This window comes from Chaetomium strumarium (genome assembly GCF_033439665.1).
Source record: "Chaetomium strumarium strain CBS 333.67 chromosome Unknown B0T15scaffold_3, whole genome shotgun sequence".
NCBI lineage: Eukaryota > Fungi > Ascomycota > Sordariomycetes > Sordariales > Chaetomiaceae > Chaetomium > Chaetomium strumarium.
In genome coordinates this window covers 569,978-584,276 of record NW_026944431.1, presented here as the reverse complement: position 1 = coordinate 584,276, position 14,299 = coordinate 569,978, and the positions used below count along the sequence as shown (strand labels likewise).

At 54.6% G+C, this 14,299-nt stretch overlaps 6 protein-coding genes across 6 annotated transcripts; 4 read left to right on the top strand and 2 right to left on the bottom strand.

Moving 5' to 3' along the window:
• Positions 1-202: 202 nt before the first annotated feature.
• Positions 203-1,463, bottom strand: B0T15DRAFT_527243 (mitochondrial 54S ribosomal protein YmL19). The gene is made up of 2 exons (XM_062868961.1): positions 1,085-1,463; positions 203-1,019 (listed from the first exon to the last, which is right to left on the bottom strand). The coding sequence occupies exons 1-2, from the start codon at positions 1,220-1,222 to the stop codon at positions 684-686; spliced, it is 474 nt and encodes a 157-aa protein (XP_062722226.1). The 5' UTR covers positions 1,223-1,463; the 3' UTR covers positions 203-683.
• Positions 1,464-1,484: 21 nt separating this feature from the next.
• On the top strand, positions 1,485-3,266 carry B0T15DRAFT_527239 (oxidative stress survival, Svf1-like protein). The gene is made up of 4 exons (XM_062868960.1): positions 1,485-1,715; positions 1,789-2,004; positions 2,057-2,858; positions 2,910-3,266. Exons 1-4 carry the CDS (start codon positions 1,693-1,695, stop codon positions 3,012-3,014), a joined length of 1,146 nt encoding a protein of 381 aa, XP_062722225.1. The 5' UTR covers positions 1,485-1,692; the 3' UTR covers positions 3,015-3,266.
• Positions 3,267-4,016: 750 nt separating this feature from the next.
• Positions 4,017-4,959, top strand: B0T15DRAFT_491992 (histone-fold-containing protein; the record flags this gene model as incomplete). Its single annotated transcript, XM_062866823.1, has 5 exons — positions 4,017-4,116; positions 4,196-4,229; positions 4,556-4,643; positions 4,699-4,761; positions 4,828-4,959. The coding sequence occupies 5 exons, from the start codon at positions 4,017-4,019 to the stop codon at positions 4,957-4,959; spliced, it is 417 nt and encodes a 138-aa protein (XP_062722224.1).
• Positions 4,960-5,340: 381 nt separating this feature from the next.
• Positions 5,341-7,026, bottom strand: B0T15DRAFT_140517 (uncharacterized protein). Its single transcript, XM_062861872.1, has 3 exons — position 7,026; positions 6,702-6,964; positions 5,341-6,392 (listed from the first exon to the last, which is right to left on the bottom strand). Exons 2-3 carry the CDS (start codon positions 6,811-6,813, stop codon positions 5,533-5,535), a joined length of 972 nt encoding a protein of 323 aa, XP_062722223.1. The 5' UTR covers positions 6,814-6,964; position 7,026; the 3' UTR covers positions 5,341-5,532.
• A 1,563-nt stretch (positions 7,027-8,589) lies between these two features.
• Positions 8,590-10,239, top strand: B0T15DRAFT_412709 (alternative oxidase-domain-containing protein). Its single transcript, XM_062865410.1, has 3 exons — positions 8,590-9,125; positions 9,194-9,299; positions 9,389-10,239. The coding sequence occupies exons 1-3, from the start codon at positions 8,752-8,754 to the stop codon at positions 10,007-10,009; spliced, it is 1,101 nt and encodes a 366-aa protein (XP_062722222.1). The 5' UTR covers positions 8,590-8,751; the 3' UTR covers positions 10,010-10,239.
• A 945-nt stretch (positions 10,240-11,184) lies between these two features.
• On the top strand, positions 11,185-13,923 carry B0T15DRAFT_140344 (uncharacterized protein). The gene is made up of 2 exons (XM_062861870.1): positions 11,185-12,553; positions 12,613-13,923. The coding sequence occupies exons 1-2, from the start codon at positions 11,293-11,295 to the stop codon at positions 13,638-13,640; spliced, it is 2,289 nt and encodes a 762-aa protein (XP_062722221.1). The 5' UTR covers positions 11,185-11,292; the 3' UTR covers positions 13,641-13,923.
• Positions 13,924-14,299: the final 376 nt, after the last annotated feature.

The window sequence follows — 14,299 nt, the reverse complement described above, 5'->3', positions numbered from 1 at the left end:
AGAGCTCAGACCGTTTATTAGCCGTTGGTCCTCGAGAGTGATAACGTCGAAAACGGGATCAAAATGGGTATCCTTATCGTGCATGTGGTGTTAGCAACCGCATCCGGTGGTTCCCTCGTTATCAAAATGTGCAAGACCGACACGTGCAACTCGGGCGGACACTGATTTGAGATCCGCCTCATCCTCATGATTCCGGGTGGACGATGCAGGCTCGGGGGCTCGGCACTCCTCACAATCCCGGCTGCAACGGATCGTGCAACCCTCCGCCAAGCCAAGCCCCGGCCTGCCGTAACGGCTGCCACCTAAGACCGGGCCGCGGGCCCGGCAACGATATAAGCACGAACCACCCTTTCGCGGCATGGTTCGCGAATCGTTCGCAACATCCAGGAAGCTATCTCGACACAGGAGCGTCGCAAGACAACCCGAGAGAAGACCGAACATCCGGCCCGACGTAAAAGAACCATCGGTAGATCGAACAGGGACGAGCAGAAGCGAACGCTAGGTGGGGTGCCAGATGTCCCGGCCAGACACAGTTATGATACAGATATATGTACAGATACATGTACAGATCTGGAAAGGAGCTCTTAATCCTCGCATTCTCGGATGATGCTCCCTGGCCGAACCGCTTCAGAAACAACCGTAACGCCGTACCCTCCCAGCCATATTGGATGCCAGCGATTCCGTCAGGGAACAACCGCAATGCCGATCGATTTCGCCTGGTAGATGATAGACCTGCAGAGCCCTTCAAGGGAGAGGCCGGAAAGTCGGAGCTCGGACTGCTTGATCTTGGCGATTTCGTAGACATGCTTGAGGCTGACTGTTCCCACAGTTTCCTTCCCCGGATTACTGGCTCCCTTCCTCTGACCCTTTTTGCCTATCGGTGCTTCTGCGGCGTTGAGTAAAAGCCACGATGTCTGCGGTGTCCGAACCTCGAAATGGAACGTCCTGTCTGGCCTCACGGTCACCCGGACAGGCATCGGGGTGCCGGGAATTATGTGCTGTGTTCTGGCATTGAACTCCTATGCGCATGCATCAGCACATTCTGTAACACGGGTCCCGGTCCTGTTCTCTGGTGTCGCCCAACCTTGCAGAAGTCCATTGACTTGATGCCCTTGCTACCGAGCGCCGGCCCAACTGGTGGACTGGGGCTTGCTTGACCAGCTCCGACAATGATCTTAACGACCTGATCCACGCCGCCAGCTGCGGCTCGTGCTTTTGACATATTGCCGGTCGAGATACGACGCTTCTTAAGAGCAGTCGCAGCGCTGAGCTGGTGTAGGACGAGCCCGGTCGTCGCGGGCTAAAGTCGCCGGGAGCCGAGTAAATGTCGAGGCGTGAGACTCAAAAATTTCCTGGCCAGCGGCATCAGCCACATAGCGTCTGTGCCGAGATCGTGGACCCAGCCACATTTACCACACAGTACGTATGCTTGTTTTTAAACTAGTGGGTCCCCGGCGCTGGAGGAAGAGTTGCCACGAACACATGCCCGGGCCCGGGGGGGTGTCAACGTTTTAGCGTCTTGCCCCTTTGGCGGGGTGTCGAATCGAGGGGTGCTGGGCCTTCGACAGCGGTGAAAGACCTAATTGAGAAAACACCACCGTCATCTGCGCATTAGGTTGCGACCCTTTTCCGCTCTCCAACTCTCTGGAATCTGTCTACCTTCTTGATCTGCCTAGTTTCAAGATCCACATCATGTTCAAATGGGCACAGCAGCAGTAAGATCTGAGTTCTCAGGGACCTCGAACCCCACCTTCCCATCTCCCCATGATCTGACTTGTTTCCCATCAGGTTGGCCAATGTGGCCGGCACGCAGGAGCCGATCTACGGCCCCTCCGCCATCAAGTCCGTCGCCGAGGAGGCTGAGACGACCCCCTACACAGAGCTTACGAAATACGACCTAAAATGGGAGGTGATGGAGTCGACCTGCGTCGAGACGCAAACGTTCTACTTCATGTCCCAGGACGGCCAGCTCGCGTTTTGCCAGGTCATCTATAGCAACGTGGCGTATGGTTTTGCTGTTACCGGGTTCTACTTGCCCATGCTGACACCTGCCTAGCGGCATTCGCACTACCTGCCAATTCAACTGCAAGATCTTCAACCTCGACCGCTCCAAGCCTCACGTGTGGTCCTCGACACCCTTGAACAACCACGAGTTCAGCGAGGACAGGACAAGCTTCTACGCTGACGACTGCGCCGTCGAGCTGTCCGAGGACGGAAGCACATACACGATCAAGTCGATGACCGATGAGCAGGCCATCGTGAACCTGACCGTCAAGCGGACCGCGCCGGGTTTCAAGGCGGGCAAAACTGGCAAGACGCTATTTGGCACCGATCTGTCCAACCCATGGGGCTCCATGCGCCACCTTTTCTGGCCGAGATGCACCGCTGAGGGAACCATCACCACTAAGGAGGGGCCTATCAACTTCAACGGTAGGGCCTTCTTTGCCCATGCGCTACAGGGCATGAAGCCCCATCATGCTGCGGCTAGGTGGAATTTTTGCAACTTCCAAGGCCCCACTCACTCGGCCATCCTGATGCAGTTCACGACACCGCCTTCGTATGGCTCGACCGTGGTGGCCGTCGGGGTTATTGCCAAGGACGGGGAGATCATCGTGGGTGGCTGCAAGAGCGACGTCACCCATATCCAAACCAAGAGTGACAGTGAGAACGACTGGCCCGAGCCAACAACAATCAGGTATACGTGGTCTGGCACGACTAAGGATGGAAAGCCCGTGGAGGCCGTGATTGAGGGTGGCCTGGAAGATAAATTGGACAGGATCGATGTCATGGCCGAGGTTCCTGGTTTTGTCAAGAACATTGTGGCTGCCGCCGCAGGCACGAAGCCTTACATCTACCAGGTTGGCCCCCCCCTTCTGACGTGTTTCAATCCTGCAGCTAACAGGCGCCAGTACTCCCCGCAAAAGTCCCAACTTTCTCTCAAGCTCAAAATCGGCGACCAGGAGGTCACCGAGCAGGGCGTCGTCTTCAGCGAAGCCACCTTCATCTCAGAATAGGCCGCTATTCACTTTAGCCCGGGTGCCTTGGGTACTCTAGTCAGGAAGCGGTTGGTAAGATCGGCTCTAGAGATGGTTACGGATAGAGTGACCACTCAATAGCTTCCTCAGTGGTTCATGTGCGATACCGGAGCAAAGAACGTTATGGTGTTCTGGAATACGGAAAGCTTCGTTGAATAACAAACGATGTAATCTCTGGAGGCAATGGGCAAAGTTAGCCCCTATAATATAAGCGTTCTTACTAGAGACAAATCTATGCCACGATGTGACAGCTGTCTCGGAACTCCCGAGGTGCCATTGGACTTAACAGGTACCTTAGGTACCTCAGTTGACAAGCGCATTTCAGTGGTATCCTTCCATTCGGAAGTTCAACTGCAGCTCCCACACAAGGTAGGTAAATCAACCTAGAAGTGCTAAATGCTTTGAAGATCAAAACTGCACCTTCGCACCCTGCCTTTTGTTCCTCGCTCACTTCATGCCACTCCCTTCCAGGTTCAACACCAGAAACTCGACGAGGAATTGGATTCAATAGTTGGCTCAGTTCTTCCAGGAAAGCACAGGACTTCTGTATTAGCAAGAGAAGTAAGACTGATCTTCACTTAGATGCCTTTAGTGTTCTAACGTTAGAAGCGCGTGCACCTTCCAGACCATGCTTTTGTTCCTCGCCCACCCCATATACCGTGCCTCTTCCAAAACCAGGAACTCACTGCCTCACCATTCTACACCCGCCCACTCAGTTCTTCCCCACGGAAATGTTGTTAAGAAAAAGGGAGAATGATATTTTCCCCGGAAGCGTACACTGTTTCCGTTTCAACATCAAGAAAGCGCACCTTCGGCACCCTGTCTTTCGTTCCTCGCCCCACTGCACTTCATAACCCGTTTCTTTCAACAACATCACGTACCATCACCGAGCCACCGGTGACAAGCGACCCCGAGTTCAAGTCCATCATCACGTGGATTGTTTTTTTTACCAGAACATAAGTCGCCTCAATTGTCAGTAGTATGGCCCCGACCATCCCCAGGTGTGGGGCCCCGGCGGGCTCCAGCATCGGCCTGCTCTGGCAGGCAAGACCATCGACAAAACGGGCGCAAAGCGCCATCGGTGAGTTGAATTCCCATGCTTCGCTCCTCTGGCGGACAGATTTACTAATACTGCAAAACTCCTAGGAAAATCGTCAAAGACTGCATTCGTGGTGTTACCAAACCCGCCATTAGGTATGTATATGTACGGTAGCTTGGGGTGGGTCGGTATCACCGTGTCGGTGTTTTCCCTTCTTCGGTCGGTGTACGCAGCATTCATTCAGTCGTGACCGTATCGGAATAATGCAATGCGTGAGGTCGAGATGCATGATTGTTCTTTTAGTTTTATCAATAGTGACTTTTAGCATCGCTCTTGTTGTTTGTTCTGTCCATTGCATGGTTGCGATGCCTTGGCAATCCGCTGGTACAATACCTTGGTGTTGCTGCTCGCGTTTATTATCTCACTTATTACTACTAGTAGTTTTAGTCAATTGGACAAGCAGCTGACGAGAAGAGAACAGGCGTCTAGCTCGCCGTGGTGGTGTCAAGCGCATTTCGGGCGATATTTACGACGAAACCCGCTCTGTCTTGAAGAGATTCCTCGAGACGGTACGCCTAAAGATTTGTCCATGTGTCCCTGGCTTTGTGACACCAAGTTCAATAGGTCCTGAAAGACGTAGTCACGTACACGGAGCACAGGAACGTCAAGACGGTCACCGTCACCGACGTATGACTTCACATTTCTATCTAGCTCTCAAGTATGCATCCGGGGATGCTAACTGCAGTCTCTCAGGTTATCCTTGCGCTTCGCCGAATCGGCAGGCCCATCTATGGATTTGACCCTGAAACCCACGACCCGAGGGCCCAGAAGAGGGTGGGTTTGGGGAATCGGGGCGCGCAGCGGGCATCGTCTGAAGATGCTTGAGGGAGACAGCAGGGAACCAGGGGGAGAGTGTTCGAAGGAGTAGGCAAAATCACCTCCCACGTCTTCATGAAGATTAAGTCGGATTTGGCGGACAAACCCCGAGGATTGTTCACACAGGCATGGTCCCGCTTTTTGAAGGTCGTTATCACGATGATGGGCGCGGAGGAAAGATATAGTATAAATATGCATCGGTCTGGAGGGCTGGGAAATCTCGAGCCGGTCGATGTTCGGCGGAAATTGAAGAGGGCACTGTACCTAGGGTGGGAAACCGTCAAGGGGCCATATGATCAAGGATCTGTTGTTTAGATCCAAACTGAAACTTGAGATGGACAAAGGAGATTCCATCACAAGCTGGGCTGGTGTTTTCCGAGAGTTCCTCAAAGCACATTCTCGGTCACTTTGAAGGACCATGTTGAGGAAGCAAGGTGGTGTGAGCAGAAATTTGCATCGCAACTTGAAGACAAGCCTTAATAGAAGCCAACTTAGGCAGCCAAGTCCTTATAGAGGGGCCTAGATAGTCGACAGGGGTATAATATTCACCTTCAAAAAAAGCGCCCGAGCCTTGGCGCCTATTCACCTCGTTCTCCCGTCGCACGTAGATAGCACGACCTCCAGGGTCTTAGCGGCCTGCATCTCCCTCTTCCTGAATACTCCGTTGAACCTCTCCGGTAGCACCATCACGCTGTTAGCATGCTCCTTCGCAAAACCGACCTCAGCATCCTTCCCGCACCGCTCGCGTGTCACGCGCACCGCTTCCCGCAGCATATCCCCTCCCACGCCTCTCCGGCGATACCGCAGTTTTGTCGTCCACGCGCGGATGAGGCCCCTGCCGCCCTTGAGGCTGTTCTGCCGGCTATGCGACTTACGTCGGCCGTGGTTGCTGTTCGACGAAGACAGCTGTTCCAAGCGGAGCACGAGCGCGCCAATGATCTCGGACCCGAAGCGTGTGCCGATGATAAGATCCTCTTGTCCGCCCTGCCCACTCGGTCCGCCGGGAGTAAGAAAATCCCAGGAGAGCCCCTCGGCCGCTTGCAGATAGCCCGATGTCAGGTAGCGAATGACAAGGAGGTAGGTCATAATGGCGCCGCTCGCCAGCAGCAGTGCTGTGCCGAGGTCATGTTGGTTGTTTCGTGCCCAAGCATACCGGTAGATAGCTGTTAGCACGGCGAGAAGGCCGGCGAATGGCAGAGGGTGGAAGACGAGGTAGTAGGCGGCTTGTTGGCGCTGCTGGGCAATGCTGTCGGCTATGAGCTTCAACGCGGCGGCCTTGTCGGCGCGGGCGGTTAGGATCTCGAGGGAGAGTGGGGGGATGTCGCTATCGGATATTCCTTGAGTATCCTGTGGCGGTTGCGGCCCGAGAGAGGGCGTCGAGAGATTGGAAGACATTGGCGAATGGGTAAGGACGAGGTTCGCGCGAAGGAATGTCAAGAACGCTGCCAAGCAGTGTCAACACTGAAAGCTTGAGCTTGGCTGCTACGATGTAACGGTGGGATGTGGTGTTGCTTGATTGCTCCGCACCCCTTCTCCGCGAACATATCACAGTAATAAGAGATTGAAACAGAAAGCAAGCAAGGTAGTGTAGTGCAGTCAGGGCCGCAGTGGTATCCTTGATATTGGTGCTGATGAAGTTCACACCCAACCTTGGGATGTTGTGGGAACAATGGGATTACATCCCACCACACTTGAACACAGAATGGAAAGGGGCAATGAATCAAAATCTCAAAATCTGCGGAAGAACTTACCGGCACTCGTTTTCAGACCAGGCACCGCATTGATCCTGCCAACAAGGGTATTTGGGTGACAAGCACTCAAATCGAGCTCGGTGATGGCGCCCACGTGCCGTGAGCTCTCCATGTCAGAGGGCTCTGTGTGTGGGGTGTCCTAGCAAAATTGAACAAATTCGAGTCCCTAGCCGCAACTGGCAACCTAAGGGCCCAGTACCACCGTCGTACTGAGTACTAAATGGAATTTGCCTTCAACGACAATTCAAATACTAGGCGGATAGCTGGTAGGATGTGAGTTCAAAGAGAAGGCGAAGACGGATGGGCAAGCCACAGGGTACTTACATTCTGGAAATGCGTCTCAGGATCGGGCGATAAGCACAACAGACTGTAACCCAAGATGACGACAGCGCCGTTTGTGATCCCCCGGCCCAAGTTCCGGGCAGGACGAGAATCCTTCCAGCGTCTCCAGTAGATAGCACCCTCTGCAGATCTTATATGGCTCCTGCATTTCATCTTTCCCCGCGCTCAGACGATGATCAGCTGGGCTTCTCTAACTGCGGGGTCCGTAGTCAGTTGGCGGTTTGCGCGCTCGACGCCAGGAAGGGCCTGATAAGGTCGGTCAATACCGAATCTCTGGAGTCCAATGGGAGTCTTGGATGGATGATGGTGTGGTTCAGTGGCTTTATCACCAACGCAGACGCGCCCCACCATCGTCGCAAGCCCCTCACCCTGAAACCGTCCAAATCCAGCAAAACGAGTCGCATGGAAGGGACAACATCGAGTCCCTGCGTCGGTTGCGTTTCTGCTCTGGGGGACAGGGTGAGAACGAAACGGATCTCGGCCTTTCACCTCGTCATCCATCATGTGGCGACCCTCTGCTCCTCGCCGCCGTACTTAACGGCCTTGTTACCAGTGTGTCCAGATGCGGAAACACACAGCAGGTTGTTGGCAGTTCGCACACAGCACATGGGGAAATGGCGAATGAAGAAAGAGAGAATGAAGGACACCGAACTTGGAGCGGCGAACCTGGAAGTTTAGAGACATAGGGAGAAATCAAAAATGAATCAGTGCTGAGAAATGAGGCACTCCAACCCCTTGTTTAGGACTATTTACGGTTAGTACACGGTCCGTCTATCATTGAAATGAACCTAACTTATTATCGTGTAAGAACACGAGCTGAGAGAGCCTCAAGCATATCATATATGAGCAAGTCCGGTCACAAGCGATCAACAACACGCGTCTTTCCCAGTAATTCGAGGTGTGAACATCCATGATAAACCTTCTCTCCATCTCCCCTCATATGTATTGTACATGTATCAGGACAGACAGACTTCGAAACATGCGGGTTTCACAACCTTCAGAAGACTACCTACTTCTTACGTAAGTAATTCAAGACATTCCCGGCCAGCTCATAACATTATGAGTCCTGAGAGAATTGAACTGCGAGAACTGCCCGGCTGTGGATGACACCACGTGCCGGAATTCGCCCTTGCCTGCTCCTCCGTTGATCTGCATCATGTTCATCAATATCGTTCCGAAGACTTGTCTACTGTGCTTGGGTGCAAAAGCATGTTTGAACCCTGCCAAGACACTGCCCCGTTGGGACCGGATTTGAACGGATTGGGCGGAAAATACCGGAGATGCCCTCAATGGTACAAGGACGTATCCGAAAAGTTCCGGCTCCGAGTACAGCTGACTCCTCGCGCCCTTGACACAGCCCAACACGGAAGAGATTCACCACATTCGGGGTGTCAGCCCATTGGCCTGGGCCTCGCATAGCCAAAAAGAATTGAGACCTGTCCGTTTTTTCGCTTGTCTGATTTTGTCATGGCCGGACGAACTCGGCCTGAGGCCCTCGATTACCGTATTTCTGGGTTTTCCTCCGGCTGTCTTCGGCGGTTTCATTCTGTAAAGTAAGGTACATAGATCATTCCAATGGAGATATAAAGCCACTGAGGCGCATTCCGAAGAGACTTCGATTTTGTGTTTGCAACTCATCAGACATCAAGCCAATAAAAAGCGAGAATAACCACTCCTCTCCAACAAGCCACTAGTTCATACCTTCGACATGATCCCCTTTGGAGCAAGCAAGAGGATATGCTCTAGCTCACCGCAACAAGCCGCGAAGCTCGGCCGGGCTGTTACGGCATCCTTCCTCCGCCAACCCCATACAGTCGGGCTTGGATACCTAGCAGCAGTCGAAGCCGCTGCGATAGCTCACAACCATCGCCCCTCTTCCAGCACACGAAGCTTCTCCACGACAAGCGCCAAGCAGCTGCGTGACATCTTCCCAGAAAAAGACACGCCTTTTATACGCAAAACTCCCCCGGCATGGCCCCATCCTGGCTATACGGAGGAGGAGATGTTGGCAGTTACTCCGGAACATCGTGCGCCAAGAACAGTGGGCGACTGGGTTGCTTGGAAGCTCGTTCGTCTGGCTCGGTAAGAGAGAGCTACCCTAACTCTAAGTTCCTAGGACGTAGCAGGCTAATAACACCACTCAACGACAGGTGGGCGACTGACCTTGCCACGGGCGTTGGACGTGACCAGCAGGTTGATATGAAGAACCCGACCACTGCTGTGGTTGCGCACAAGCCATTGACCGAGGCACAATGGGTAAGAGCTTCTAGCAGACTTCCTGTTCAGGGAGTTCGCCCCTGTTGATATTGTTGCTCACTTGCCACCTCGCTAACCCCGATCCGCAGCTCGTCAGGGTGATTTTCTTGGAGTCGATTGCGGGAGTGCCGGGAATGGTCGGTGGCATGGTGCGCCATCTCCATTCCCTCAGGCGCCTCAAGAGAGACAACGGCTGGATCGAGACGCTCCTCGAGGATTCCTACAACGAGAGGATGCACCTGCTCGTATTCACCAAGATGGCGGAACCAGGATGGTTCATGAAGACCATGATCCTCGGGGCACAAGGCGTTTTCTTCAACGCTATGTTTCTCAGTTACCTGCTCTCTCCCAAAATCACCCACAGGTTTGTGGGCTATTTGGAGGAGGAGGCGGTTCACACCTACACCCGTCTTCTCAAAGAGATCGAAAACGGCGACTTGCCCAAGTGGTCGAATCCGGACTTCCAGATCCCCGAGATCGCCGTGACCTACTGGCGGATGCCCGAGGGGAAGCGAACCATGAAAGACCTCATTCTCTATGTCAGGGCGGACGAGGCAGTTCACCGTGGCATCAACCATACTTTGAGCAATCTGAATCAAGTCGAGGACCCCAACCCGTTCGTCAGCGAGTATAAGATCGGGTCTGAGCAACAGAAACCCCGCGCGGCTCTGAAGGGCACCGGGTATGAGCGGGACGAGGTCATCGGGTGAACCATCTTTCTCTAAGGCTGGGGCGTCATATACAGCATCATCTGTTTGGCCCTGTCATTGTCGGCGTTCGCGGATCAGGGGCTGGTAAGGTTTGGCATTGGTTGGGGGCGTTGGATGGCTTACAGGAAGATTAGACGAGATACCCTCCACTCTGGTTTAGGAAAAGGTTCCTGTGTGATAGGCCGAGCTACAACGTCGGACCACATCTGTTGAAAATAGACTATCCGTACATGCTTTCCAGCCCACCTATCAAGTGACTCAACGACCGGATTCATAGAGTGCCCTAGGTATCTTCTACGATACACTGCTACACAGTACCTACCTATGCACGATGGTTAACTCTCAACCCGGGCACAAGCTTTGCCCTGATTGCCCGACTCCTGGATCGTCGAGAGACGCTGGAACGCCCCACTTCGGGCAATCCGACTAACAGTGTAAGGCCGTCGACGCCAAGGATGCTTTTAAAAGATTCCTGCGGTGAGAGTGAAACTGCCCAAAGGTCGTGCGGCTCATATGATTTGACTGAGCTGTGCTGCTCAGTCGGTTGGGCGAGAATGAGCACGCGAATGAGACAGAGTGCTTAATAAATGTAGCAGGTTGCCGGACCTGCAGCAAGTGCCCCATGCATCGAAGGGTTGTTTGCTGTTGCGTCTCCGGATCAGGGGGGCTGTAAAACAATAAATAAACTGCATGCTTGCATGCAGCAAAGACCTTGCGGGATGAGTTGATCCTCTTGGCTGGATACCAACGGTGAGACACAACGAGGATCGTTCATTGCTGGTTTCATGAACCTGACCTGGGCGGCGCCCGAACTCTAAAAGTGCGGAGGTACGGAATACTTCATCTCAAAATGATTCGCGCTGGTGCCGTGGGGCCCACCCCGCCCGGCGGGCAAACCCCCCTTCCTTGGCCTGGACCAGGCCCCGCCGTGCCCGCCTGCCTCTCCATGAGCATCGTCCCCAGCCTGGAACCACATTTCGGGAGAGTCAGCAATACGCGCGGCGGCTACGAGACCTTGGATTGCGAATGCCCTCTTCCCTTGTGGTGACACCCAGCACAACGGCATTCCATTTGTGCACCTTGGACGGGGGAGGGGCTGCCAGCAAAGCAGCCTGCTGCAGCCGAATCCTAGGCGCGTCGTCGTCGCAAACACAGCCACGGTGCACTGCCCACTCCGGAAGGCTGATTCACAATTCAACCGCAAGTGGATTGGTAGTCTGCCTTGTTGCTTCTAAAGACAGAAGCACCGCGTAATACACTATCAACCGGATCGGCAACGTCCCATGGACCAACAACATAATTCGCAGGCCCGTGGGCGGTCGCCCTCGGCCGCGGCATCTACTGGGGGTGGTATAAGGAATGCGCACTCGCCGTCGCCTGCTCGCTTCCCCAATCCGAATGAAGCCGGAGCCTCATCTATCGGTCTCGGTGTAAGCCTTGTCGACCCTTCCATACAGCAGTTCGGCGTGAGCCAGCCCGACTTCTCGCCCTATGACGCGAACACCGGCGGCTTTCTGAGCAATCAGCAGCTTGCACCACAGGCCTACTCCCAGCCCGGCCTTGCGGGCTCCTCCGCCGTCCCGGCCTTCGATCTGACGCAAAACTTTGCCGACGAGGTTAAGGCTGAGCCCTCCTTCGGCGCACCATCCCCGGCCAGCTTCCCATCGCACTCGCAACAGCAGCAGCAAGCGAACCTCCTTGCGCCGACCTTTGGCGACGGCGATTTCACCATCTTCCCGCCGACGCCAGGCGAGCCACAGGGATACACACCGCTGTTTGGCGGCGACAACCAGCAACAGCTCTCCGTTGCCGATGCCAACATGATGGCGCAAGCGAACCACAACCCTACGCCTCCTCATCTCATGAACCCGACCGACCCACATCATCAACCGGGCTCTGCGAGTCACTCTCCCCACTTCAATCAACACCAGTTCTCTTCTCCGCCAGGGAGACACTCAAGAAATGTATCTCTAGGCCCGGAGGCTGCACTTCTCCCGGGTCAGATAGACTGGACTCACGCCGGGTCTCAGTTTCAAGGCCACAGACGCACTCCATCAGAGTACTCGGACGTATCGTCCGCTGCGCCTTCTCCTCATCTCGTCACCTCAGACAACTTTGATCACTTCGATCAGAGCCAGTCGCCGATGCAGCGGCCGCAAGACGCTGCGCTGTACCGCGAGTTGCACGGGATCGGGAGTTTCAGCATCTCGGATACTGGCACGCACACCCCGAGCCATGGGGCTAGGAGTCCATCCCATAGTCCGGCCCTTTCACCAAGGATACTCCCTCAGCAGTTGCCCGACATGAATCAGCAAGGGGGCTACTTACTGTCAGGCCAGAACAACGGATTCGGACCGTCGCCGTATATGCAGGCACCTCAAGAGGCCTTCCCTTCCCTCCCGCAGGATAACCCGGAGCTACATCCGGGAAGCACCATGCCCGCCCCGCCATCTATCAACATAGACTTTGCGCCCACTGCTGTGCGGAGCGGCTTTGAACAACCAAAGAGCCTTGATGTGGATTCATTAACCCCACCAGAGCGAGGTACGTAGACAATATCCCTGTACAGCTTGCAACGTGAGAACTGATGTCGTCTTCCTCAGGGCGTCGGATATCAAGACCCCGCGCTGTCACCGATCCCTACAATAATAGCGGTACGCTGCTCAGCAGCCACCGCAGCGCTTCGGCCTCCGATGGCCTCTCGCCCGACGCCGCTGCAGGCGCAAGGTCTGAGTCGTCTCGTTCCCTGTCTCCCCTTGACCGCGCGAGCAGTACGGCTTCGGCAACTAGAAGGCGTCAGTCCACCTCTGCAGTGCCCAACAACGTCATGGCGCTTCGTCTCGTAGATCCCGACTACAACGGCAGCGGTGCCCAGGGAGAGGGCGGGGCAGGCGGGGCGAAGCGAGTGCAGAAGCACCCCGCGACATTCCAGTGCACCCTCTGTCCAAAACGCTTCACGCGGGCATACAACCTGCGATCCCATTTGCGGACACATACCGACGAGAGGCCGTTTGTGTGCACTGTATGCGGCAAGGCGTTTGCGCGTCAGCATGACCGCAAACGGCACGAGGGTCTTCATTCTGGCGAGAAGAAGTTTGTATGCAAGGGAGACCTCAAAAACGGGGGACAGTGGGGCTGTGGCCGGCGGTTTGCCCGCGCTGATGCGCTTGGACGCCATTTCCGCTCCGAGGCCGGCAGGATATGCATCAAGCCGCTGCTCGATGAGGAGATGGCCGATCGCATGAGGCAGTACAACGAGGACCAACGACAACAAGCTCAGCACGCTATGGCGCAAGGCATGGCCATGCAACATCCAGCCTATGCGATGGCGCAAAGCTTGGATCCGAATGCCGCGGGATACCCCATGGATGGGAGCGGGAATTACGCGCTACCCCAGGCGCTATTGGCGCAGTATCCAGCCCTGGCGCAAATGAACTGGTCCGCGACCGACGTAGGCGGCGGCAGCGGCATGGAAGACGAACTGAGCGGCCGGAGTAGCTTCGATGCTAGTGATTACGATGATGGTGACGACGGCGGCTATGTCAGCGGCCCCGGCACGGGATTCGGGCCGGGTGGGATGCAAGAGAATTTCGGCGAGATAGGTTACGCCAGCGACTATGGCGGGCGTTGATTCCTCGCTTGATACCCTCTTGTCGCCTTTTCCTTTCCTTGGTCATTTGGTCGCTTTAGTGCAGGGCGACAATTGGATTCCCTGGTGCATTTGGAGCCATGCGGGTGTTCTCACCCTTTTCTTTTGTGGACAGATCGGTTTTATACAGGTGTCACATCTTCCTCTTCGGCTTATACCTACTTTCTTCTTGAAAACGGTGCTCGTATTGGTATTGGCTCAGCGGTCGTATCGTGTTCATCGGGCTGATGGTTGATGGCTTTTACGATTCGGTTGGTCTGCTTGTTTGTGCTGGGTTATAGATCTGGTGGTTGCTAAGGTAACTAACTCTTGGGCAAAGCAAAGAGGCAAACACAAAGCTCGGCGTGGCCATGGCTATTTGGATGTTGTTCAGTTTCCTAAACTCCATCGCAACTGCTTGTATAGATACGCATGGGCCTCGAGGCTACCTTCTCGAACCGTAGCACTCGTTTCGCCACGTAGTTTTGAGAGTTTCTTTACACAGTATACACAAGGAGTTGGTGGGAGTTGCCATGCACTAACGCTAGAACGCAAGTGCGACATGATGGATGCTTTGGGGTGACGTTAGGTATGTAAGGCATGCACTTACATACTCGGCCGGATATTGTTTAGCTATTTACGGTTTGGAGAAACGAAGCTCT